The sequence below is a fragment of the Coloeus monedula genome (assembly GCF_965178545.1).
Source record: "Coloeus monedula genome assembly, chromosome: 6".
In the NCBI taxonomy this organism is placed as follows: domain Eukaryota; kingdom Metazoa; phylum Chordata; class Aves; order Passeriformes; family Corvidae; genus Coloeus; species Coloeus monedula.
The window spans coordinates 25,867,560-25,891,819 of NC_138786.1; the positions used below are offsets into that span (position 1 = coordinate 25,867,560).

A 24,260-nucleotide genomic window follows, 5' to 3' on the forward strand; every position below is an offset into this window, starting at 1 on the left:
AAGATGCCAGAGTGTATGAATCCCAGCCTACTTAAAAGGTTTTCTGAAGCAAGCTTTTCCCTTATCTTTCTTTGGCTGGCCTGATGTGTCTGTGTCATTCCCAGTGCTACTACCCGAGCTGCAGCTCTTCCAAATACCACCATCCATATTCCAGGTGCTGACAGAAACCTTGCAAATGTGATCTCCCCCACCCCCACAAAGCCTTCTAGATCACTTAGGATATGTAGCCTCCCCTCCCTTTGACTCTTTACCCCCACAGATCCAGCCCCAAAAATTCCATTTACCAAGTGAAATAATTTGGGTAACAGCAAAAAGCGGGTTAAAGACATTTATAAAAAGTTGTATTTACAGACCATTGCCTAAGCATGAAACTCTCCAAACAACAATTTCTGTAACCTACGTGTACAAAGTGCATGTCTTTCCCCTTTCTTCTCTCTGCAGCAGAAGATGGGGGTAACGGAGCATCTCTTTTTCTTTATACCCTTCTACCCCCAAGACAATGGGAGTAACAGCTGGGTCAGACTGAAGGGGACAAAACCTATTGATGACTGGGTCATCCACAGGCAGACTATGAATAGTAGTTTGGAAGAAAGTAAGGTTAGGAAAAGAGAATCTTTGTTTACTTGTTCAGTCTGCCCAGTGGATTCTCTGTGGAAAAAGAACATAAGATCAGTGCCCCAGGGAAGGGGGAAGGAAAGGTTATTCAGCTATTCATTAAATTTATTCACAGACTCAATTCAACCACTTCAGGTTTCTCAGGTACATTTGACTCAGTTTCTATTTGCAGCCTTGTTGCTCTGGGTTCAAACACAGGCTCCAAAACTGAATCTGATTATCCCAGTGGGAGATAACTCCTGTACTCCCCAAGCAGTTAGTTGCATAAACTCACATATAGCCCCACACTATCTGTGCCAGGCAGGGATGAAAGGTTTTGGACAGCAACTGAAAACAGTGCCAACAGCAGCCCATTGCTCAGGACTAGCTACTCAATCTAATCCTTCTTTCAAACAGCCATGAGAGAGCATCTTCTGCAGTATTACTCTCCCTTGCACTCATTGGTGGCAGGCAGAGGCACTCTGCCAGCACTGTGCTGACCTGACAAGTAACAGGACCCGACAAGGAGCGTATAGTTAAGAGCCAGGAAAGCTACACAATCACCTTGCTAGGCTATAAAGCACCAGTGTGAATGCAAGGGGCAAGGGGGAGCAGTGGGCAGGGCATGAGGTACAGGAGTTTACTCTGTGCAAACTCAAAACACAGATGCCAATACAGAAAAGAGCAAACAGAATGGACACTGGAGACTGAGCTCGAGGAAGACTCACTTCAAGGAGCTGATGTGTAATACATCCTCTATCAGTATGAGGCACTGCACAGGCTACACACCAGACAGGGGTCACTTCATTTGAGCGCTCTCATTAAGGGAAGGAAATGCTGTAGAATGCTGGGCCCAGGTGTAGCTTCCTTATTACTTGGATCAGATCTACTCTTTCAAAGCAGAGATACTGCTTTTGCTCATATCAAGGCATGATCTTATTCTCTGAAGAATTCCTCCTTCTCAGAGTCACAGAATCAACTAGGTTGGAAAAGACCTTCGAGATCACTGAGTGCCACATCCAGTCTTTTCTTAAACACCTCCGGGATGGTGACTCCACCACCTCCCTGGGCAGCCCGTTCCAATGCCCAACCATTCTTTCTGTGAAGAACTTTTTCCCAATGTCCAGCCTTAACTTCCCACAGTGCAGCTTAAGACTTTGTCTTCTTGTCCTGTCACTGGTTGCCTGGGAGAAGAGATCGACCCCCACCTGGCTACAACCTCCTTTCAGGGAGTTGTAGAGTCCCTCTTTCCCCAGATGTCAAATAGCTCTGAAGCCACCCATTCCAGGCAATAGCACTATGGCTCACCTGCAGTGGCAAGGTTCTTTTGTAGGGAAAGTTTTAAGTGCTTTTCAAGTGTATCTGTTCTTGTGCTACAGTTGACCTTCATTTTGTTTCCATCCCACATAAGCACTACCTTGATTAACTCAGGAAGCATTTCCTTCCTCGTCAGCCTAGCCTAATGAAAGAAATACTGAGTTTTCCCTGTTCTCTTGTAGGATGGGTACTCTCATTTTTGACACTGTAGCAGCTTCCTTCTTAACTCCTACTATAATTTGAATTAATCAGCATACATCACTACCTAGTACTATTGATGAGAAAGGATGTTCACTATTTCTGAGATGTGCAGATGCTGATTCTTACATCAATGCATCAAGTCACGTGCACTGAGCCATTGTCAGAAAAGAAAGATACACCTGGGAGTGAGCAAGCTGACAGAAGGTTCTTGCCCTCTTTAATGTGGGCAGATTTTGGGCATGGCTGAGAAGAGATGTATTTGGCTCTCTGAAGACCAGAAAGCCAAATATTCCCAAGCACGAGTAATGCAGTGCCCTTCTGTGGCAGCTATTGGAATTACACGGTTATATGAGACCCCGGATTTTCTGTTGCGGATCACAAGTTCCAGTCCCTCTGTGACAGCAGTTCCTACTCTTCTGGTCACCTCTTCAGCACTCTCCCTCTTCACTTGCAAGGTGCTTGTCGCTGGCTGCAGGAGAAAGCAAAAGAGAGAATTTGCCTTGACCTCCCCTGTCATACTGAAAAGTTGGCAGAACATGTGACCAGCTGCTTCCCTGCCAGGATTTGGAGCATTGCAGGCAGATGAGTGGCCCTGCTTGCTCTCCTGCTCTAGCCCATACCCTCACCAGATGGGCAAACCTGGCTGTGGACAGCTCCAGCAGCAGGGCACCGCTCTTCACTGGACAACTGAGCTAACAGCATGTTACACAAAATCAAAACAACTGGCAGGCAGACCACTGCCATATTACTGGGCTGTGGAAATCCACTTAGGAGCCACATCCCTCCACAAGGAAGTCCATTTTGTTCATTAAAATGGTGGGAGTAAAGATTGAGCCTTGTTAGCTTCCAGAACCAGGTAGTTTAAGCCAGATCACACTGGGAACTACTCACAATCATGAACTCTTTCCAGGGATCTCTGAAGCTGGGAGACCTGTCACTTTGGCTCTTTTGTACAGTTCTTCAGTGCATGGCTCGTCCACTCCCTCGTGTTTGCGTTTTGGAGAAGCCTGGTCTGCTTGAGACAGCCTCACTGCTGTAGAGGGAAGAAGAGTCACTGGAATGGTTCCCCTGTGTTTAGATGGCCTCACAAGTACACCCTGGCCTACCCTGCCACAGAGCTGGGAGAAAGACTGCACAAGCACAGAGACATTTGGTCACAGCCTCCCTGAAAACTTTTACAAAAAATCTTTGTTAAAAGCAGAATTAAGTCACCCAGAACAAACACAAAAGTATCCTCCTTTGACAGAGGACAGCTTAATTATACCTGATTAGCCCTACAGTGATCTGCACTTCTACCTTAAGTGGCTGTATATGATCCCATACAGGCAATAAAAGATTCACATTAATGAACTCTTATTCTTCAGCCCTTTTAGAAATGAAAGCTCACTGGAGACTTCTGAAGAAAGCATAAAGGAATGTGAATGTAATCTATATTTTCCTAGCTACACACCCTCTTCTTATTAGCAAAGGTCATCTCCTGCCTATAATCTTTAAGTTGACATGAAACTCAAAAGCACACAAATAGCTCCAACTCACCTGTACTGGTGCTGCAGCCCTGCCCCGAAGCTGAGTCTGTGACTGGGCCACTGAGATCTTCCACACATGAAGGGACAGATGCCAGTAAACCTAGAGAACAGCAAGAAGATCTTAGTTAAGAAACAAAGCACACCTGGGCTGGGAGAAGCTTTTCACACAGAAATACCTTAGTGATCACCAACCAGCACACCCATATCCTAAAGCAGGAGGAGTTCAGAGCTGCACTCACCCAGTGCTGACCACAGACACACATGGTGATCCAGCAGTGAATTTATTTAGAATACACTACTTAGGTTCTTTTCCAAAGTGAAGAATGGACCATTGGTGGTATATGGATGGTGCTATGCTATCAGCAGCTCTCAGACCTAAACAAACTCCACTCTTAGCTGTCTGAGAACATAATGGAGCTCTCCCTGGAAACCAACTGAGAAGATTTGAGAGGGACTGCTTCCTCTTGCAAGGACAGGCCAGAGAGACAAGTAATACCTATTTTAAATTGTGACCTCTCCTCTCAGCATTTTATCTCCTGTTAAAGACACAAACTTTTGCAATTGCTGGTACTTACAGAGGCCCCTGTAGCGTGACAGCTGCTGGTAGATCTGCTTCATGCGCTCGATGTTCAGTCGGCTGGTCTCTGCATGGTTCACCATGGGTTTGGGGTAGTCCACCCCAATGATGCACTTGGCTGCCTTCTGCACAGACTCTGGAGCATTCCACGGTTCATATATATATCGTGAGGGGAAACCCTTTAGTTTGGGCAGATACCTCCTGAAACACAAGTAAAAAGCACACACAAAAAAATGTAGCACACACAATGCACAGAAAGTGCTGTGCACCTGTGAGCCACTGATTGATTTGGGCTTACAGATCCAGAAAGATAGATCAGCTCCAGTAACATCACTCACTTTACATAGTCACCACTGGGGTCTGTGCGCCGTCCGAAGCCCACAGGACAGTAACAGTGGAAGAACTGCTGGAAGAATGCGCTGCACGAGAGCCACATCCAGCTGCCTGCATTCACACTGAAATCTGCATCCAGTAACAGTTCGTCAAACACCTGCAGCAATTGGAGGAAAAGGCACTGAGACCATCCCTGGGCAGGACTTTGTGGCAGTAGGACCCAGGATTGCTATTTCAAATGGCAGACACTGAGCTATGAGAAGAGAGAAGCAGCACAGAGGTGATCTGCTGGCTGAAGTCAGCTGGCTGGTCAATGTATCTCACTTCCTGACACTTTCACTTAGGGAGGCATGGTCTGCTCACACAGATAAAGTGCTGACTTATCTCTCATGCAGCTACACACTAAATCACTACCTAGTGTTGCAGCAAGCTTTGGGTATTGATCCTAGCCTGGCAGGCATAACAAATATAAAGCACCAACCTTGGGAAGGAGAGGATGCTGCACAGAAGAACGTGCACCAAAGCAACAATAAGGAACCCCTCTGAAGGTCCCACAGCACACTACCACCACAAGGCAGAAAGGTTTCAGCAGTAACTCACTCACATCCATGCACAGATGCTGCACTTAGGCAGCACTTTCAACTATGCTCTTTGTCAGCTCCCCTGCCTCCACTTTTTGTGTAGGGCAGTATGTACACTGGATAGGTTCGAGCTGTCTGTCCCTTCAGATGGCCCAACAGGAGGATCTTTTACCTCTTTCCTTGAGAGACTCTAGACTCAGATTTCACAGTCATGGAGCGTTCCCTGACCGGCACGGTGATGGGATTTTATAATGAGGAAAAAGATCCAGTTAAGAAGTGACATTAAACTTGCAAAGAAAACAGATGGACTGAGAGAATTTTCACAAAAAAACCCCCCAAAACTAAAAGGTCTCCAAAATCCTAGTCCATATTTAACAGTGGGTCCCACATACATTTAGTTACGGTTACTTGAGGCTTGTGATACTGTCAGAGCCTCATGGTAGAAGGCAGAAAGAAGTCAGGCTGTTGGCTGTCCAAGAGCCTGCTAGCAAATCCTCTCTTCCATGCACCTTTTACACATGAAGCAAAATCCGTACCTGTGTGCCCATCCTTGCAGCAAGTGCCAGGGACACTTTGTTTTCTTTATGGCCTCCTGCAAATACCTGAAAATGCCAGGACTCACCCTGACTCCTGACTCCCAGCTGATCCAGAGGTCACCCCTGGTCAGGAAGCAGGCCACTGCGTGCCTGGCCAGATGGTGGATCCACCCTTCTTGTCTCAGTTGAGTCATGATTGCATCAATCCAAGGGAAGCCTGTCTTGCCCTCTGCCCACTTTGCCAAGGCTTCAGGGTTCCTGTCCCAGGGGATCTGTATGCAGATGGGATTCCCCTCCATGCGATCAAACTTTGGGTTGTTGGTGGCTGCTGTGTAGAAGAACTCCCGCCACAGAAGCTGTCCATACAGAGAGAGGGGGGGTGTGCTGTTCCGCTTCACCTGTGCAGAGGGAACACGGATATTCACAAGCATGAGAAGGACTGGCTTCATGAAGCTGAGCTGTGAGCCACCCATGCATTTACACACATTTCCTGAGTCAGCTACTGACCACTGCGATAAAGGAGCTCAATGCCAGATCACTCCTTATCAGAAAGCCCAGATGGTAAAGTCAGAGCACTGACATGGGTTCACTCAGTACAATGACAAGTGACTGGAACAATGTAAAACTAACAGTAAAAGGCTCTATGTGGCTCGTAACATGGAAGTCCAGACTGAAGAACAAGATACCACCAGATTTAAGGCCTGTGTGAGTATATACAGGAGAATTACTTTTTCTTACCCAAAAGCCTCCTCTGTAGTAGCAACAAGCTCAGCCCAACAATCAAACACTAGGGAGGCAACTGTATGTTTTGTACCAATTCTGGCACGTTGTCTGGCAACCAGCATCATGCTGTATATGCTCAAACCCCGCCTGCCTTCCAGGTGAACCTTTTGTCTTACCTTCTTATACAGCTCCCAGAGACGATAGTAAAACAAGCGGCAGGACAAGCAGCCAAAACGCAGGTAGGGACTGAGTCCTGTAGGGCTGGCCAGCAATGAATTGGCATTCATCCTTGGTCTTTCGTAATTCGCAACCCATGCCTAGAGAGATTCAGGAGAAATAAGCCAAAAACCCCTTGTACTTGTGGGACACTGCTAACGGCAAGCCTCTGTGCAGCTGGTGAGGCCACTAAGGTCTGACAGCAGTGCCTCTTCTATTTACTTCCAACCACTGCTGGGAGAGATCTCCAGCAAACAATCCCAAGCCCCATGCCCCATTGAAGAAATGAAAAACCTTTGCTCCAGAATTTAAACCAGTCCATTATTTTGCCCAAGAGGATTAATTTGCTCTGCATACAGGAGCTAACAATCCTGAGAGCTCCTTAGGATACAAGCTAACACAACTGTTTATGTCCAGGTATGTCTATCTCATGTCACACACTGAACAAGAAGATTGGGGGAATTCAGACCCTTTTCTGGAGCATTATGTTGATAGTTTATTCCCTCTTCAGCACAAGTATTTATGCTTTGATTTCCACATCAAGCCACCCAGCATTAAAGAAGTACAAAATGCTTAAAATTGAGTCATGCTTCTGCAGCTGGGCCACCTTTCATTACTTTGAAATTGTTTGCCTTGTGCACTATAATCAAGAACACAAGCCCTACTGAAAAAAATCTGATTATTTCAACAAGGGGCTCAAGGAATGCCAGCCTGTGAGACACCCTATTAAGAAGCTGATGAACAAGGGGAAGGCATTCTTTTGTAAGCATGTACTCACACTAATACCTCAGGTGAAGATAAAAAGAGACCTTGTGCAGTGTGGCAGGGACTGAACAACTTATGGGAGAATTTCCAAGTTTGGACTCCTCTAAAGGAAACTGAGAGGCAGAAACAAGGAAAGGAGTCCCATGTGCTTCAAACAGCAGCATAAATAATACACTGCTCTAAATTTTTTGGGCCTGAGGAATCCCAAGAGCTCCCTCCCCCACACACAACCCAAGATCACAGGAATACTCCAACAATAACAAACACTCCTTTCCAGAGAGAATGCTATGAGCACTGCTAGGAAGAGCAGGGAACAGGGTAATGGGCAGCACTACATTTTTCATTTGGAGGCACAGTCTGAAGGAATCACCACTTAAATAATGGGTTACCTTTCTTTCCAAGTGTTTATCCAGCCGTGCCAGAGCTTCCGTCTCCCCTCCTTGCCAAACTGCAGGGGCAAGACCATCTGTAGGAAAGCCTGAGAGAAAGAACTTTGTAAGATTTGAAGCCATGCCTAGACAAAGGCCATAGATATGGGATTAAGCATTAACAACAGCAAGACAGTACATACTACAGTTGCCTAACACGGCTTATTTGCTGCTCTAATCCTTGTACAGCAGGCAAATCATGTAGGATATGAGGAGAGCCTGCTCATGACAGTTCACTTCAAGGGCCTCTCCCTGCAATGCTTCAGGCTGCCTTATGGTGACTTTCCCTACTGCTCACAGCCAGCATTCTCTCTGGTGTGTCAGCACTACCCACAGGGTTCTGCTCCAAAGGCTGAGCAGCTGGCAATAAAACATTTGCTCCACAGCTCTGCCTTACAAAACACCTTGCCATCAACATCAGCAGCTCACTAGATAGCCCAGCTGCTTCTGGTGAAGCTCCTAATTCTGCTGTGGCTGGTGCTGGGGAAGGCTCTGGATTAGTGCAAAAGAACCACTGCAAACGGGGAAGCAGTAATGCAGTCTCCCTGCACTGCTCTGGGCTGACAGAGGAGCCTCCCCTGGCAGCAAGCAGAGCAGTGTAAGGTTACAGGCAGTCTCACATTTGGCCAGACAATAAAGAAGGTAGATCTACGCAGAACTGCAGCCTTTAGGATACTCCTGTTGTGAAGCCCCATGCTTTTATATGACTGTCAAAACTGCGCCTTAAGGTACCAGGAGATACTTCCTATAAAGCTGGTATGGAGCCTCCAGTCACACACACACAGACAAGTATTCTGCATTAGTCCTTTCTTCCCTTGCATTTAGATCCACTTCCCTGATGTAGGTCTTGCATTCATCTCCTTCTTCAAGTCTTACAGGACTGTAAGGCACAGCAGGATGAGTGAATGAAGTTTTTGTAATATCTTTTGTCTTGTTAAGTTCCCAAACTGGTGCTGCTTGGCAGTAACTGAATGAAATTATCTAAAACTGGTACACAGTTAGTTTACCTCTTCAGGTCTGTTACACAACGTGCCTGAGACGGCAGTAGGAGGAAAGCAGCTGCTGAGGACATGAGATCCTAATACAGTGGTTACATGCTCAGTATAGCAGAGAACATAAGGACAGATGCAGAGCACTTCAGAGCAATGCTAAAGGGGATGCTGGGCATCCACAGCAGTGCAAGGGATGCCAGTGTGTTATCACAAGGTCTGGCACTTGCTGAAAGAATTAGGCTGTTCTATGGCTAGAGGCAGCCCATGTCAGGTAAGAACACGTGCCAGCCACTGGAAACAGTTCCACTAGATCCCATTTCAGCTGGCAGTAATCCTTGCCTTCACTCTTGACACATACCCAGCTCTTCCAGGGATGGGACCCCATAGACATCATCATGGTTTTCCTGGATGTCCACTTTACATGTTTCCATCTGCTGACTTATTACAGTGCTCACTGGCTTCTTTGGGAGCTCCATACGGCTAATGATGGCCTGGAAGCGCTTGTAGGTGAGGGGTGGCTTGTGGCCATTCAGCTCAATTATTCTGGAGACAAAATAAACAAGGTGAAACAAACAGCCTCACTACCACAGATGACACAAGGAAATGACATCCAAACTGGACCCTGCTATTTCTACTCAGGACAGCCTTTCATTCTGGATACAGAAATCCTTATAGACCTATATTTCACTTGATGCATCCCTCAAAGGGATATTAAAATCAACTGAATAAAATCCTAAAATACATCAGAAGACAAAACAGCACATACTTCCTCATCTCCACAGGGAAAAAAAAAAACCCCGAAACAGCTACAGCTGAATCAGGCTGAATATCACATCTCTCTCCCAGAATTTCTCATCAGACCCCTGTATGAAATCTTTATCTGATTACTGCCTTTCTGTCTCCCCAAGATGACAAATCCTAGATCTGCATCTGTTCCCCTGACACCTTGTGATATCCTAACCTGATTCTGACCTTACTTCCTTCTTGTCTGACACAGAAGATCCAGCCTGCTAGTGACCCCTCCTCCACCTATCTTGGATGAGACAAATCCCAGTTTGCATCATTCCTCTCTCCCCGTGATTAGAGAGATCACCATCCTCCCCTGTGCCATAAGGTCACGAGCAGCCCTGTCTCATGGTATGGACCTCTGTCAGATCACACTATGGAAAAAGACAGTCACGGTTCCCCATTCCTCTACTTCACCAAGCACCCACAGCCTGCTGGAGCCATGCGGTCTTATTTTTCCTGGGACTGAGAGCTCTGAGAAGCCCCATGGGCAAGGTAAATTTCCCCAGGTTGAAAGATGCCATTTTTAACCCCTCTCCTGCAGGAGAGGAAGGAGTTAACAGCAAAGCCGACAGCACAGGGATCGCCAGCATTACATAAAGCGGAGGCAGGCAACCCCACAGCTCACACAGGAGCTGCAGCACAGCAGCCTTCCCCACCCATTACAATCAACAGCTTATGCAAGGGGCCGGTCTTAGAGCCGAGCGCTCCGGCGGCGCCATGTGCCGCCCCTTCCCCCGAGGCCGCACGTGTGGCGGGGCGGAGCGACACGCCGGCGCCGGGCGCTCCCGCACGTGTGCTCCGCGGTGACCCGGCTTCCCCGCCGCACCGGGAGCGGCCCCGGCCGGCAGCCAGGCCTCCCACCCCCCGCCCCGGCCGAGTGAAGCGGAGCCTTCCCCACGGGCAGCACGGCTGAACAGATTAAAAATGAAGTCTCCTGCAGTTTCCTCCCCGTTTTCTGCTTTTTAGTTGTAAACACTGGGAGATAAAGACATTAACGAACAGGACAGGGAGGGAAGGCCGTCGGGACGTACACAGAGTCCAAAGCACTGTACATTTTTAGTGCCAGGCTATAAGCATGGCCACGGTGTGGGCACAGCACTGACATACGCACAGAGGCAGATGTATTTGTTTGCATTTGCCTTACAGCCAACACTTTCTGTCCTGCATCACCACACCACACAACAGCACATTGTCCTCTGCTTTCCTGCATACACTTTTTCGCTGTCTGTCTCCATGTTCCGCCCCAGAGATGGCACGAAATGGTAGAACTCTCATGAATACTACCCACCACAATCTTCTCTGTGGCTGCTTTGTGAGCCCCCGAAGAGGACCAGCCAAAGATCCCCAGAAAATCAGTGTTTCCACTGGATGAGAAGTGAGGCATTTCCAGTTGCAGCACTCTAGAGAGGCTCACTTGTTTCCATAGGAATTCAGAGCTTGAAAGAGAAAACGTGACAAAGCTGCACCATGTTTGCCCTGAGGTGCTTGGGATGGGGGCAGGGAAGCTGCTTCTTCCACACTGCCTCTTTTTTCAGTCCTCTTCCACACGCCTGCTAAAGCTGCCATTCAGTCCGAGATCCACACCATTATGCAAGATCCACAGCTAAAACTTCTGTGGACAGCTAGCTAGTTGGAGCAAATCACTGTTGACTGGCAGATGGATGCCAGCGTCTGTACTTGAAATCCTCAAGGATGTGAATGAGTGAAGTTACCTAGTACAGCTCCTCAATTCCTCAACAGTTACTGGATCTGGGACACAAACAACTTTAAGATAGGACTAGGACAAGTTGCACATTTCACTGCACCTGACACGGGCATTATGCACTAAATCTGGACCTTTCACAGTACTGCCATGAAAAGAAGTATTGAATATCTGGTATTTCACAATATCGGATATTATACCACACATACTAGGTATTGTAGTACTGTTCAGCCTTCTGTACAAAAATTTGCACAGGAAGCTCCCCAAGCAGGAGTCCTTTCCTTCCTCATACTGACCTTCTAATCCAGACCATGTACTTCCACAGGACTTTCAATGACAAAAAAAGGGAGGCCCCTCTCCAGGATTTAATACCCTCACTTCATCCACCTCCCCCAGCCCCATTTGCCACATGTGGCAATTGCTCTAGTTTTCTTGAAGCGGAACAGAGAATCACTGTATTCACCACACAGAACCTAACCATACTGAGCACACCCAAAACTGGCTGTGCTGCCAAACTAGCAATATGCTGCCCAGCATCTGACCTTGATGCCAGAAGTTACGAGCGTCTTTTTGACCATCAGTCACACAGTCACACTTCACCTCAGGAAAGCAGGCAATCCAAATCTGACCAAACATAGTTCCAGCACTGCTATGATTATTAAAAGGTATCCTACAGTCAGTCACCTGTGACAGCAGCGTCTGCACACTCAAATGCACACCCTCACAGGGTGTCAGCTTCTGACTCACATCTCCACAGCACTGCCCCTGCGGGATGGCTAGTGGGCTTAGGAAAGCTGCTGGCCTCAAAAACCTGACACCTCAGCTCGCTTGCAAATGACAAGGCTGGGTTCTGGCAAGGGACTGGATGTGCTCCCCCGCTTGCTTGCGGGAGGAAGAGCTGGCTGCCAGCACTCAGCACGCAGGCTGCCCAACGCACCCCAGTACCAATTCACGCGGACTATTTCGTTAGCCTTGCCAGCTTATGCAATTGCTCTGATCTAAATCTCTGCTCCAGAGAGCTCATGGAGGACTTCGTGTACACAGAACAAGGGGTATTTCTACAGATTCAGAGAGGAGAGATGGAGAGATAACCAACTGATCTGTCCATCCAACAGATGCTGAACAAAGAACAAACAATTCAACTTCTGCAGAAACACTGAGCAGATGAGAGATGAAGAAGTGACCTGATGACAGGCTGGGTATAGGCAGTGGGGAAAGAAACCTGACACCAGAAAACCATGCAAGACAGGAGAGGATAACAAGATGTGGCAGGCAGAAGTTGACTAAACCTTAAAAATAACCCACCTTTTTGGCATAGTGTACTGGCCTGCAGAACCACCAAAGTATGCATGCTTCCCCATGCTTTGGTTCCTTTAAGTTAGTACATGCTCCTATGAGAACACATTTTACTGTCATTTCAGCCTTAGGCTAGGGTATTTGAGGAAAAGCTGATCCTGATGCATGCTACAAACACACAGGATCACAGTGTTCTTTTCTGACCTAAACCACTCCCGCTGAACAACCCAGCCTGCCTGGGATTACAGAAACCACAGTGCTGACCATCAGTAAACACACTACAAAGGATTTAGATCCTAAGGAGGAGAAAACAGGCAGATCCAGGGAAACAACCTGTCATGTGGAAGTTGTCAGACAGAATAATTGTCAAGTAAAGGCTTTGAGCAAGCTCAGCTGATACCCAAGAGATTATCTTTTCTGTCTGACTTTTACAATCTGAACATTGCTAATCTTGACTGGGAATTCTCAGATTTTCTTAGGAGTATTTACCAGCAATGATAATAAGTTTCTATACCACTCTCCTTGTTTTGGGGAAAAGGAGGGGAAAGATGCTCTGATAATTGCACAGCTATGCTGGCAGTGCCAACAAGGGGCACACTGTAATCTTCCTACTGGGTAAAACTGGTCAAATTCACAAGTTAACTGAACAGGCTCTTGGCAAATGTTTGAAAGGAGCTGGTGGAGGTGGTACCAGGAATACACTGCAGGGGACAAGAGGAGACGTGCTGGATTCATTTATGTAGGAGTGAAAGAACAGTCTAAATTGTTTGAAACCCGGCTGACAATCTTGTCAGAAACTTGACTAAAGAAAGATGAGAAATAGGATGCCACCACCAGGTATTATTATCACCTGCTAATTATGCAGGAGAAACATTAGGGTGAGCAGAGGGACAACACATACCATGAGTTAGAAGGCTGGGTAACACAGCTGGAGGGAGAGATACTCTGAGACTTCATACAGTATCGAAACTGTATTACCATCTGCTGAGAAATCTCAGAGATGCCAAGAACCAAGAAATGTCAGAGTAACTGGAGACTTCAGGTACATCCACACAGACTGGGTATCTATCACGCCCCATCACCTGCCAAAACCTAGTTTTCTAGTAGCCATAAATGACTGCTCCATGGAACCAGAAATCAAGAACCCACAAGGAGTGTCACTTCATGATTAGGTCTTAGACAGTGCTAAGGTATAGCTGAAAATGTTAGTTATCACTTGCCTGCTCTAACTGTGACTTTAGCATGCATCAATTTAACACCCTTCTAGGAGCAACGATACCATACTGATGTGAAAAAGTTATTTCAGAAAGATCACAAAAATCAAAACAACTAAAGAATAGCATCGGCAAAGATAACAGAAGGCAGAATCCTTCAGAAAAATGAAAACAAAGCTAGAAACCTACCAAACTTTGGTAGGTTAAATTAAAAACCACAGCCTTCTTGCACCTCCTAATCTAAATGAAAGTTTGAGAAACCTTAAAAAAAAACCCGTAAGTAGTAAAAAACCAAAACCAAACAAACCAAAGAAAACAAGCACCCAAAAAACCCCTAATCAAAAACATCCCCTTTACAGACACTCCAGGATATTTATAGGGCTAAGAGTTGATCAAGTCATTAAAGAAAGGAGAGGCTGTAACAGCACAAGAAAACCCCCGCATATATTTTTGCAGGTGTATTCACTATGGAGGTATCTAGGGAGGTTATGACTCTCGGGGTTTTTTTAGGAAAATGTATCAGATGCTGTGACAGACTGGGATATCAGGAAGAAGTACCACAAAACAATGCTATGCTTGAAAAGCAAAAGCTTGCCAGGGCCACCCAGAAGTATCCACCCAGAAATTGTAAATGACATAATGAAATACACAAAGGAATAGCTGCTGCATGTAATATAAAACTGTCCAAATACTATGAGGGAAAAAAGAAAGCAAATACAACTCCAGATTTTAAAAGCATTTCAGGAGCATCGGAGGGACAAATGAATAGACTGATATGAGCATTAGGCAGATGGGTAGAAAATACTAATGGAAACAGTGAATGCATGGATATATGCAATATACTGGAGAGTTAATGTGGCCTTGGTAAAAGGAAGTTGTGCCTCAAAATCTATTAGAGACATTTGAGCCTGGGGCAAGGGAGATTCAGTTGATATATCCTATATGAATTTTGAGAAGCCATCTGACTAGATGCCTCACTGAAAAAATTTAAAGAAACCACAATAATTTGCAATAAAGGAAAAGGTCTATGCAGACAGAAAATTCTTTGAGATACAGAATTAGAGAAGGAATCTATTTTTCCAACAGGAAGAGCAATCCTACACAAAGCTGAGCTAAGGGCTTGTGCTGCTCAATATTTTTTATAAAATATCTGTGAAGGGACAAGAAAGAGCACGATGATAAAGTTTACTGACGCAATAAGCTATCTGAGATAGCTAAAGATAAAAGGTAACTTAAAAATTTCCCTATATACCACACGACTAGCTGACAAAAATTGCAGTGTTGGTCATGTTGTTTCTCCATATGCATAGCTATGCAATCTTAAACTTATTTATACCATAGCAGCCTCTCAAATAGCTATGACCATTCTGGAAGGAAGCCCTGAGACATCAGTTCAATGTCTAGCAGCACTCAGAAAAAGCAAAAATAATGCTACTGACTATTAGGAAAAGACAGGACACATTATAGCGCTCTAAAAATCCATGCTGCTCCTACATCTTGCACACTAGTTGTAGTTACCACCACTGCTCTCCACCTCTAAAAAGCATGGAGTATAAAGAAAGTATGAAGTATCCTTTATATAAAAGTATAAAGAAAGGTGACAAAACTTAGAAGAGATATAGAAGAGATTCCACCTGAAAACTTAAATGAACTAGGACTCTCCACCTTAGAAAAGACATAGGTGACATGAAGAAGAATGTGATGGCCATTGACACTAGAGGGGTGAGGATGTAATAAACATTGGTAATAAATATGGTTTTCTAATACATAATTAGAAAGAAGCACCTGCTCAAGAGACAGGTTTAAGAATCCTCCTCCCTCCAGAGACAAACATTTCCACACAGTATGTGCTAACTGCAGAGCTCCTTCCCATAGGAAATGATGGATGTTAAAGATTTATAGGAGAAATTCTACATTCAGCATTACTGGCACAAGTCACATCAGAAAAAGGGGGAAAAAAATGGGGAAAGAAAAAACAAAAGCAAGCAACCTGTAAGAATAGTACTGAAACACTGTACCGACACTGAAGTCAAGCATACCCTAGAGTCTTAGCTGAAAGACTGTCACCACTGTTTAAAATCTCATGTACAGAGAGATATTTATATATAATATAAGTAAATGTATAAAACTCAACATCAAAACAAACCTCTCCTACAGCAAACACACAAAAAAGACAAGACATTCAGGTTTTACAATAAGAAGTTTGTCCCAATCTACCTTGTTTTACTTCTTCCAGCTGTCCTTGCACATCCATCAGTTAAAAGCCCTGCTTTCATAACCTGTTTGAGACAACAGCTCAACTACCTTTATTACAATGAAGCAAGAAAAAGCAGTCCATACATTGAGGACATGCTCAAGGAGAGCAATCAATAGGACACAGCTGAGCAAATTAAATGACAGTCAAGTACAGAGTTTAATAAGCTTAAGGCAACACCTTTCTGTACATTCACGTCACTGTCAGCACTTTGACGTGTTCTTATCAAAAGTTGAGTGTGCAGAGTAATCCTTGTAGGCTCACTCAGGATAACAGTGACCAGTGTAAAGGAGGAGACTGCAGTCTTTGCAGACATGACAATCCCAGCCTAGCCCAGGCAGCACCTCTGCCCTTTCTCTCCCCATACCTGTCCAGGTCATAGAGGGTGTGGGAGTTCTCTATCACCACTTCCACACCAGCCTCCTTGGCCAGTTTGATGATAGCCGCATCCCTCTCCTTTCCAAACGGCTCCGAGTCGTATTCAAAGGTGAGACGAGTGACTCCCCATTCCTGCAAGAAAAACAATACACCCAGATGTCAAACAGAAGACTCTTTCTAACCAGCACAATTACAAATGAAGATATCAGAATTCCTGAGCAGTTTAAAGTCCTGGAAGCTTTGAGACTGTTCCTGTGAGGAACAGCAATCTGGATTTGAGATAACCAAAGAAGCAACAATTTTATCAGCTCTAGCAAACATCACATCTACTATGCAAATTTGTAGATGTCAGGTTTAAAACACATCAGAGGAGGTTCAGTTCTTGTCTATTACTATTCTTAGGTTTCCAGCTCAGTCCCCAAGTCTACCAACACCAGGTTTTGTTGCGCATGCTGTCCCAAAGTAACCTTACCATCCTCTTCCAGCATTTGCAGAAACAGCATTTCTTCAGAAAACTCTTTCAATAAAAGCTCTGCTCAACCCCATGTGTTTTTATGTGGAGACATTAAAACCAATACATTCTAAATTTTTCTTGGTGTCTCTTTAAAGACATCACACAATAGGAAACCAATGTCCAACCCAAACAGCAAGAAACAGAGAAATGCAGGACATAGGATGGCAACTGAATGAACCTTTCTGGTCTGCACAGTAGAGTATGATACTGCAATTCAGATTTAAAGTCCTGCCCTCTTGGAGTAATTTTAGAATCACAGAACTACGGAACGATTGGGGCTGGAAGGAACCTTAAAGATCACCTAGCTCCAACCCCCCATGTCAAGCCATGCACTTATTCTGATCTTCATACCTTTAATAGATCCCTCACAATAGATCCCTCACGGTATAAGCCTTATGAAAGAGCATTCAGCCTCTTCCAGGCTTTTCTAGAGCACACATTGTTCTCAAAGTCTATGGCCTAGTTTTCCTCAGAAAATGAATCCTATGAGAAGAGGTTTAATGGTTTCCACAGCGACCCTTCCAAGACATCCATCAAGCAGAGCAGCAGCCCACAGATTTGTTTAGCAAACACAACCAGAAATCTACAGACACTTAAAAAAACCCCTCACACAACTAAGAACCACATTCTCCAAGTGAGACAGTCTAAATCACCCCTGTGATTTAGATATACAGATATCCTGTGATATTTAGATATCCTGTGATATACAGGGGACTTTTCTACCTGCCAAACAGAAACAAAGCACAAAGAACAATTGTGGCTAGTTTCCTAAAGACCATTAAAAATAATGCCAAAGGTGGAGAAGGGAATTTAGAAGCAGAAAACAACTGTACAAGCCACCTACATTTCTAAACTTGCAGATTCAGTCCTAAATTTAATTTTAGGAAGGACAGAGAAATTATGGTTGGTACAGTTGCTACCAATATTGATACAGTTATGTACCAATGAATGTACATCTCAAGAGATCCTCCACTCATTTTTCAAAGTAAGAACATGACAGCATCCATAACTCAGAGCAGGGATCAGACGGACCCATTCAAGGCCCTGCCCTGCTCCTATGTGATTTAACAGCTCCATTTTAAACTTTTCTTTCTTCTACAGGAAAGCCAGTATCAACTGGAAAGCTTGGATAAGATGGATTTGGTCTCAAAGAAATACACATTACTACCTTGAAAGAATGGAATGGAATAAAAAACATTAAGCCTTATAGAGATTTTAGGTAAGCATCCAACACTTTAAATTCGTGTACTTCCTAGAGTTTTGAGAAGGTCACTGCTCTGTGTAATGCAGTAGTACACAGGAAGCAGAGCACAACCAACCAGAAAACCTGTTACCTGTATGGCAATAAATTGCTGCAGATATACAAAAGAAGAGTCATGACTGACAACTTGCCTCTTAGATACTAACCTAGAGCAAAGAAAAAACATAGGGGGGGAAAAAACACCAAAGGGATTGTGAAAACACTTCAGTGAACAAACAGTGCAGTTTGATAGAAGAGGTAAAACTACAGACATTTATTCAGAAAGAGTGAGACAAAAACTTCTGCAAAGGTTAACACACTGCTAACAAGTACACTTGTCATGGTATCCATGCACAGTAGTGCCTTTGCAGTGACTGTTAATGACAACATAGCTCAGCTACTGGCAGCAAGAGCAGAAACTACATTAGCTCTAAGTATTGCAGTAGCAAATGTGACATAACTCTCCCCTCGACAAAAGCTGACAGCAAGGCACAAGCTGCTGCTAATGCACTGTTCAGTGCAGCAGCTCTGGAGAGGCCTCAATCCCCACAAAAGCCATACATTTACCATGTAGTAGCATCACCTTCCCTTTACATTCTTCAGCTCTGTTACAGCACACCTGAGATAGTCATCAACTCACCTGCCCAGACAAAACAGACTGCAAAAAAAGCAGTTCTGGTTGATTACACAATCAGTCTCTCCAGACTTCAGACTTTGCTAACTAGTTTTTGTTCTTTAACCAAAGTGAGCATTTTTCTCCAAGAAAGTTTTAATTATCCTGTGAATACCCTGAACTAAAGAGGGCATGAACAACTATTAGCCAGAACTTATTTGCAGATCAAAACAAAAAAAATAATCCAGACTCTGAAAAGGCTAAAAGCAGCACATAGTTTGTGTCATGTGTTAAGATGCAGAAGCCAAAATAAGTATCAGTGCCCCTTCTCATGTGTGCAGTCCATTTCCTCTCCCCAGTACTAACGGCCCTCCTCCAGCAAATACACATCAGAACCATTTACAGAAGGAGGGTACAGATTCAAGTTTACCTCTCCTTCTGGGCAGCTGGTCAACAGTAGGATTTGGGGACACTAGCTCTGTCAACCATATGTAAGGCACAGCCCACATGACAACCCCAACTCACAGGGCTATTGGGAGCCGTGTTTTATTTCATTTAGTTTTGTAACACTATCAAAGACATCATCAAAAAGCTTCAAAGACTTTGGGAAATACAATTTTAGAGCAGGATGGAGAAGAATGATACTGTATGAAAAGCCTTGATATTCAAGGAGATGCTCTTGTTAGCCCTGACATCTGCAGCACTGACATACCACTTTAGAAATGTACCCCACTAATCCATCATTGACCACCAAGGTAACTGCATATTCCATATCCTAAACAGTACATCATCAGGAAGCTTGGACCCAAGCTATATCCTACTGCTGAGATAACTAAACCACAGTCTTGAACAGAAGAAGAAAAGGAAGGTCAACTAATAGAAAAGCTCCTGAATTTTGAAATTTTAACACAAAATCCTATTTGCAATTCACATATAGATCAGTGTACTTTCTTCTGTTGTCTGTAAAGGTCTATGGACATAGCAATCTTCCTAAGTCAAAACTGCAGTAAGCAAATGGCCAGTAGGGAAGAAGCTCTCAACAGAGAAGGGTCTGTGTGTCACAGAGAAGCCCTGTGAGAGGTGACTTAGAGAAACAAAGTTCAAGACCACCATCCAGAAACAGAAGCTTGAGCACCCTCATACTAGGTTACACTCTACTACTACATTTCCTGCAAGTCTGAGCTCCCATGTGGATCTGGCTCCCAAGCTGGCCCTTATGGACAGTAGTTAGTTAGCTGTAGCTAAGGAGGAAAGTTTGTTACAGTGAAGAACTAGTTATAGTTAAAGAGATGCTGAGGGAATCACCAATCATTAGGGAGTAAAGGCAAGTTTAGCACCAGGTCATCAATTTTTCTTCACTGTGCTCCAAAAAATTATTCTCTTACTTTAAAGAGTCTTGGGAAGACATCTGTTGGCTGCCCTCGCACGACAAACAAGCGAGAGTTCAGTTTCCTTAAACTGTTGTCCAGATCTTCCAGGGACTGGAGAAGAAATCTGCAGAGAAGAAACAACAGCAGTTAGTGTCAGTCAGATGGGTTACAGCTAAAAGGCAAATGAGAATTTGCATGGAACTTCAGCAAACCTGCCATCACCAAATCAAACTGGAAGTTTGGACAAGAACCAGAAAACAAGAATTCATATTTATCCCTGGTTTGTCTAACAACTTCTATGAGACTGCAGCATCAGCCAGCTCCCATTCACTCATGTGCAATTTGTGCTTGTCCAGATGCAAGAGGTTTTCAGGATTTTCTTCTTACTGCAACCCACTTCCCATGTTCTCCCTCAGAGGTGGGAGAACACGCCTGTCAACTGCTCTCTCCACATGGAGAAAAGCATAAACTATGTAATTCCCTTCTGTACATATTTTCACAGGTTTTGGGGCAAGAAAGGATGTTACATATGAAATAGAAAATTTTGATGCATTACTCCAAGGAAAGTAATAAAATACTCCAAGAACTGTGCAGGTTTTACAGTTCTAGCTACAAATACACCATGTCACAGCAGAGAAATGTACTCTCCTAGCTCATCAGTAGCACAAGACTGAGCACCAAGATCTCCCAAGGCAAGAATTATCTGTACTTTGAATAATTGCAAAGAGAACTGCAATTCACCTTGCACCATGAAGGCAGAGATGAGAGCATACCAAGACATTCATCTATTCCCTCTCACCCCAAAACTCTAAAAACCCATGTAAGTGCTTTCTGCATTTAATGGTATGTCTTACTGATCCCTCACTAAGCTAAAAACCACCAAATGTATAATATTTGCTCTCCCAGTCACACATCACCCCATTTACACAGTAACTTCACTTTGTTTTGTTTAGCTCTGCAAAAGACACCAGCTTTAAAACTTTAGTCTCTCCTCAGCACCTGGCACTGCTGGCAAACACACAACCCTTTGTAAGTGAGCCTACCAACCCGTACCTTTCCCTCAGTCCTCCATGCCCACTCTGCAGTGCAATCTGTGAGAAGCAAGTATCTGCTTCAGCTCCCTAAAGCTAAGGAAAGCTAAGCTACAATTGCACTGCAAAGTGGCAACTTCTCTCTCCTCAGCTGCACAGCCCATAAGGTGAACTGTGAGCTTCCAGATAGAACAAGTTTGTTCTGCACTTCCCGGGGGAGAAAAGGGCGCAGGGTTCACAGAAAGAAGGGCACTCTATCACAAAGGAGAACACCCAGAACCCGGTCCAGGTAACCTAAACAAACCACTCCCTGAGCCCCAGCCCACTTTCCATTTATTAAATATGAGCATCAACTCTCCCAGGTGTTCCAAAAATTTTAACAAGCATTAGTCCCATATGGCTCACACATGCTGTGCAGTTAAATAACAAGAGATTTTCAACATGATAAATTTGTGACAACTAGGTAAAACACAAGCATTTGCCTTTGGAGAACAGAACTCTGAATACAAGTATTTGGATTAAAAAAATTAGCAAAACAAAGCCACGGCTCCCAATGGGAATGAATGGAATTTTGGCCAACATAAGTAACTTGCTAATATGTTTTTTGCCTAACAGCCAGCAGTGCTAGTTTCTGACATCTGCAGTAATTCCACACCTCCAAGAAAACAGTATTTTTAAAAACTCTCCTTGCTCATATATTCCATGATTACAACATAAAGGAGACTACTACCTGCTTCCCTCCCTTTGCAAGGCTGGTGAAAACAAACTAGGAATAAACAGATCAGGAATTAATCAGTTATGGCACCACTTTGGTTCTTCTAAATGAGGACAGTCAGCAACAACACCAGCACGTGAAAGGCATTTCTGCCTGCTGCTGCCTGTAAAGAGTCTGGTCTATGGAAAGATCACTTCAGACTCCTATAACAGAATTCACAATTTTTTGTAATTTGAATGTCTACATTGAGATAATTTCTGCACATTTACAATTTTTAAGCCATCCTGTACTGTGGGGTTCTAGAAACACATAGACATGGCCCATAAATCCCATTCCTTGAGAGGGAGCTAAGGTCCACAGCAGAGGCAACCAGTTACAACTACAGTTTCCTTAGTGCACAGCCATGTGACATTTCCAAGAGCTCTCAAAGGATCTTTAGCCAGGTGGCTGTCCGTCGACTTCCTCTGAGGGGGTAGTGGGGGATCTGCTTCACTTGTATTCAGGGGAGTCTTGTGCAGGAGAATCCCTACCTGGCGGTTCCAAATGTTGAGGCTGCTGAGACCTGACACAATAGCATTATGTAATGTTACTGGCGACAGGTACATGAGGTCTTGATCTTTGCATAGACATGACTCATGCTATACATTTTTCCATTTGTAGAGATGAGGAAAAGCCCACACAGCTTCATCTCTACTTCCTTAGCAGCAGCCGATGTGTATGTATTTCCCTAAAAAATCTGAGGGATGGGAGGAACGGAGCTGCGTGCGCACATGCCCACGCGCGCCCGGCAGCCAAAGGGCAGAGGGAAGGCGTGGTGCGGTCACGAAGCTGAGGATTCTTTGCCCTTGTCTCTAAATTCAGGGAAAAGCGTTTCCCAAAGCTAAACGTCCATCGGTTGCTGCTCTCATAGGCTCACCCTACTGATAATGAGAAAGTCTAATGACATTACATAAAGTTGAAGGCATCCTCCCACACAGTCAGGCAGCACCGCTGAGAAAACCGCGGCGAGGCCAAGCGGACAAGGCACAGCCGCCCTCCCGCGGAGGGCCGAGGGGAGCAGCGAAGGGGCCCGACACGGAAGCGTGTGCTGCTGCGGCCCGACCGACACGGCCCACGCCGCGCCCAGAACGCTCCGGTGCTGCGGGAGCTTCCTCGTCCCGCACGGTCCCACCCGCGGCCCGCAGGCCCGGTGCCACTCACCGCCAGCGGTTGATGCCCACGGCGGAGGAGGCGGCGAACCAGGGGTCCAGGATATAGATGCAGCGGAGGGACGTGGCGTCCCGCAGCGCTTCCTGCAGCGCGGGGTTGTCGTGGAGCCGCAGCCCGCGGCGGAACCAGTGCACGGAGCGGCACAGGGCCGGCGCCGGGCCCAGCGCGGCCGCCGCCGCCATCGCCGCCGCCCGAGCCGCGGCCGCCGCGCGCCGCCGGCCCCGCCCCGCCCCGCGATCGGCGCACGCGGCGGCAGCCAATGAGCGCGGCGGGCGCGCCGAGGGCCGGACGCGCTGTGCTGCCCCCCAGCGGCTGCCGCCTGCGCGGTCTCGTCGCCTGAAACCGCCCCGGAAATGTCGCTGCCACCCGGCACGGGAGCGACCCCCGCGCTCAGTCAGCAGGCTGGCCGTCACAGGCCAACGCCAAAATCTCCCTCTCCATAAAAAAACCCACAAAACCAAAAAAGTTCAAGGGCCCCAAATGGCTGCCTGCATCGAAAAGGTACCTATGGTCATGAAACCTGGAGCAGGAGCCCCCTTCCACTCCCCCAAATGCAACAGGAACATACTCTAGGCAGAAATGGGAGTGTTCTTCGGTAGGTGTGGCCAGACATCAGTCACGGGGCATGTCACGTCATTTAGGATCCATGGGGCAGGGTATGAAGCAATGGCAAGGACTGCCCAGGATCGCTATCAGAGTAACTTTATGTTTGAAAGGGCCAGGGATTTAGAAGGCTGGTGCAACATCGCAGCTCGCTACAGGATGTTGCTGCTGACCCCAGGGATCAGAAACCGCAGCACAGACTATTGCACAGAACCAGACTGGGGGGGGGGTGGGGGGTGGGCAGAGATTTCTGCAGAAGTGTTCAGCAGCAAGTTCCAAGGGAAGGATTGATGCAGCTGAGCAAAACTCATTGCATTGAAGGATTCACTGAGCTGAAAATGAGCAAGTCAAAAGGCAGACTGCAAAGACTAGGGGAGCTACAAAGTAAACACGGAACAAGTCCCCTGAAACAAGGGAAGGGGTAACAACCCCGTTTTCAATACAAACCTACCCCCTACAAAGAGGGTAAAGAGAACTGGGATCCCCACCCTACAGCAGCAAGTGTTTCACAGTAACTTTTCCACTCCTGCCTGCCACAGAGAG

General features: G+C 45.7%; 1 protein-coding gene across 2 annotated transcripts; it reads right to left on the minus strand.

The window, feature by feature from the left end:
• Positions 1 to 314: 314 nt before the first annotated feature.
• CRY2 (cryptochrome circadian regulator 2) lies at positions 315 to 23,326 on the minus strand. 2 transcript variants are annotated; one of them, XM_082283150.1, is made up of 12 exons: positions 23,106 to 23,326; positions 20,175 to 20,283; positions 16,412 to 16,554; positions 9,148 to 9,332; positions 7,759 to 7,847; positions 6,565 to 6,705; positions 5,752 to 6,063; positions 4,554 to 4,705; positions 4,214 to 4,416; positions 3,649 to 3,738; positions 3,004 to 3,142; positions 315 to 2,581 (listed from the first exon to the last, which is right to left on the minus strand). In XM_082283150.1, the coding sequence occupies exons 1-11, from the start codon at positions 23,294 to 23,296 to the stop codon at positions 3,006 to 3,008; spliced, it is 1,752 nt and encodes a 583-aa protein (XP_082139276.1). In that variant the 5' UTR covers positions 23,297 to 23,326; the 3' UTR covers positions 315 to 2,581; positions 3,004 to 3,005. The 2 variants fall into 2 exon arrangements, with proteins under 2 accessions (XP_082139276.1, XP_082139275.1); XM_082283149.1 differs by having other exon boundaries at positions 3,004 to 3,145.
• Between the last annotated feature and the right edge of the window lie 934 nt (positions 23,327 to 24,260).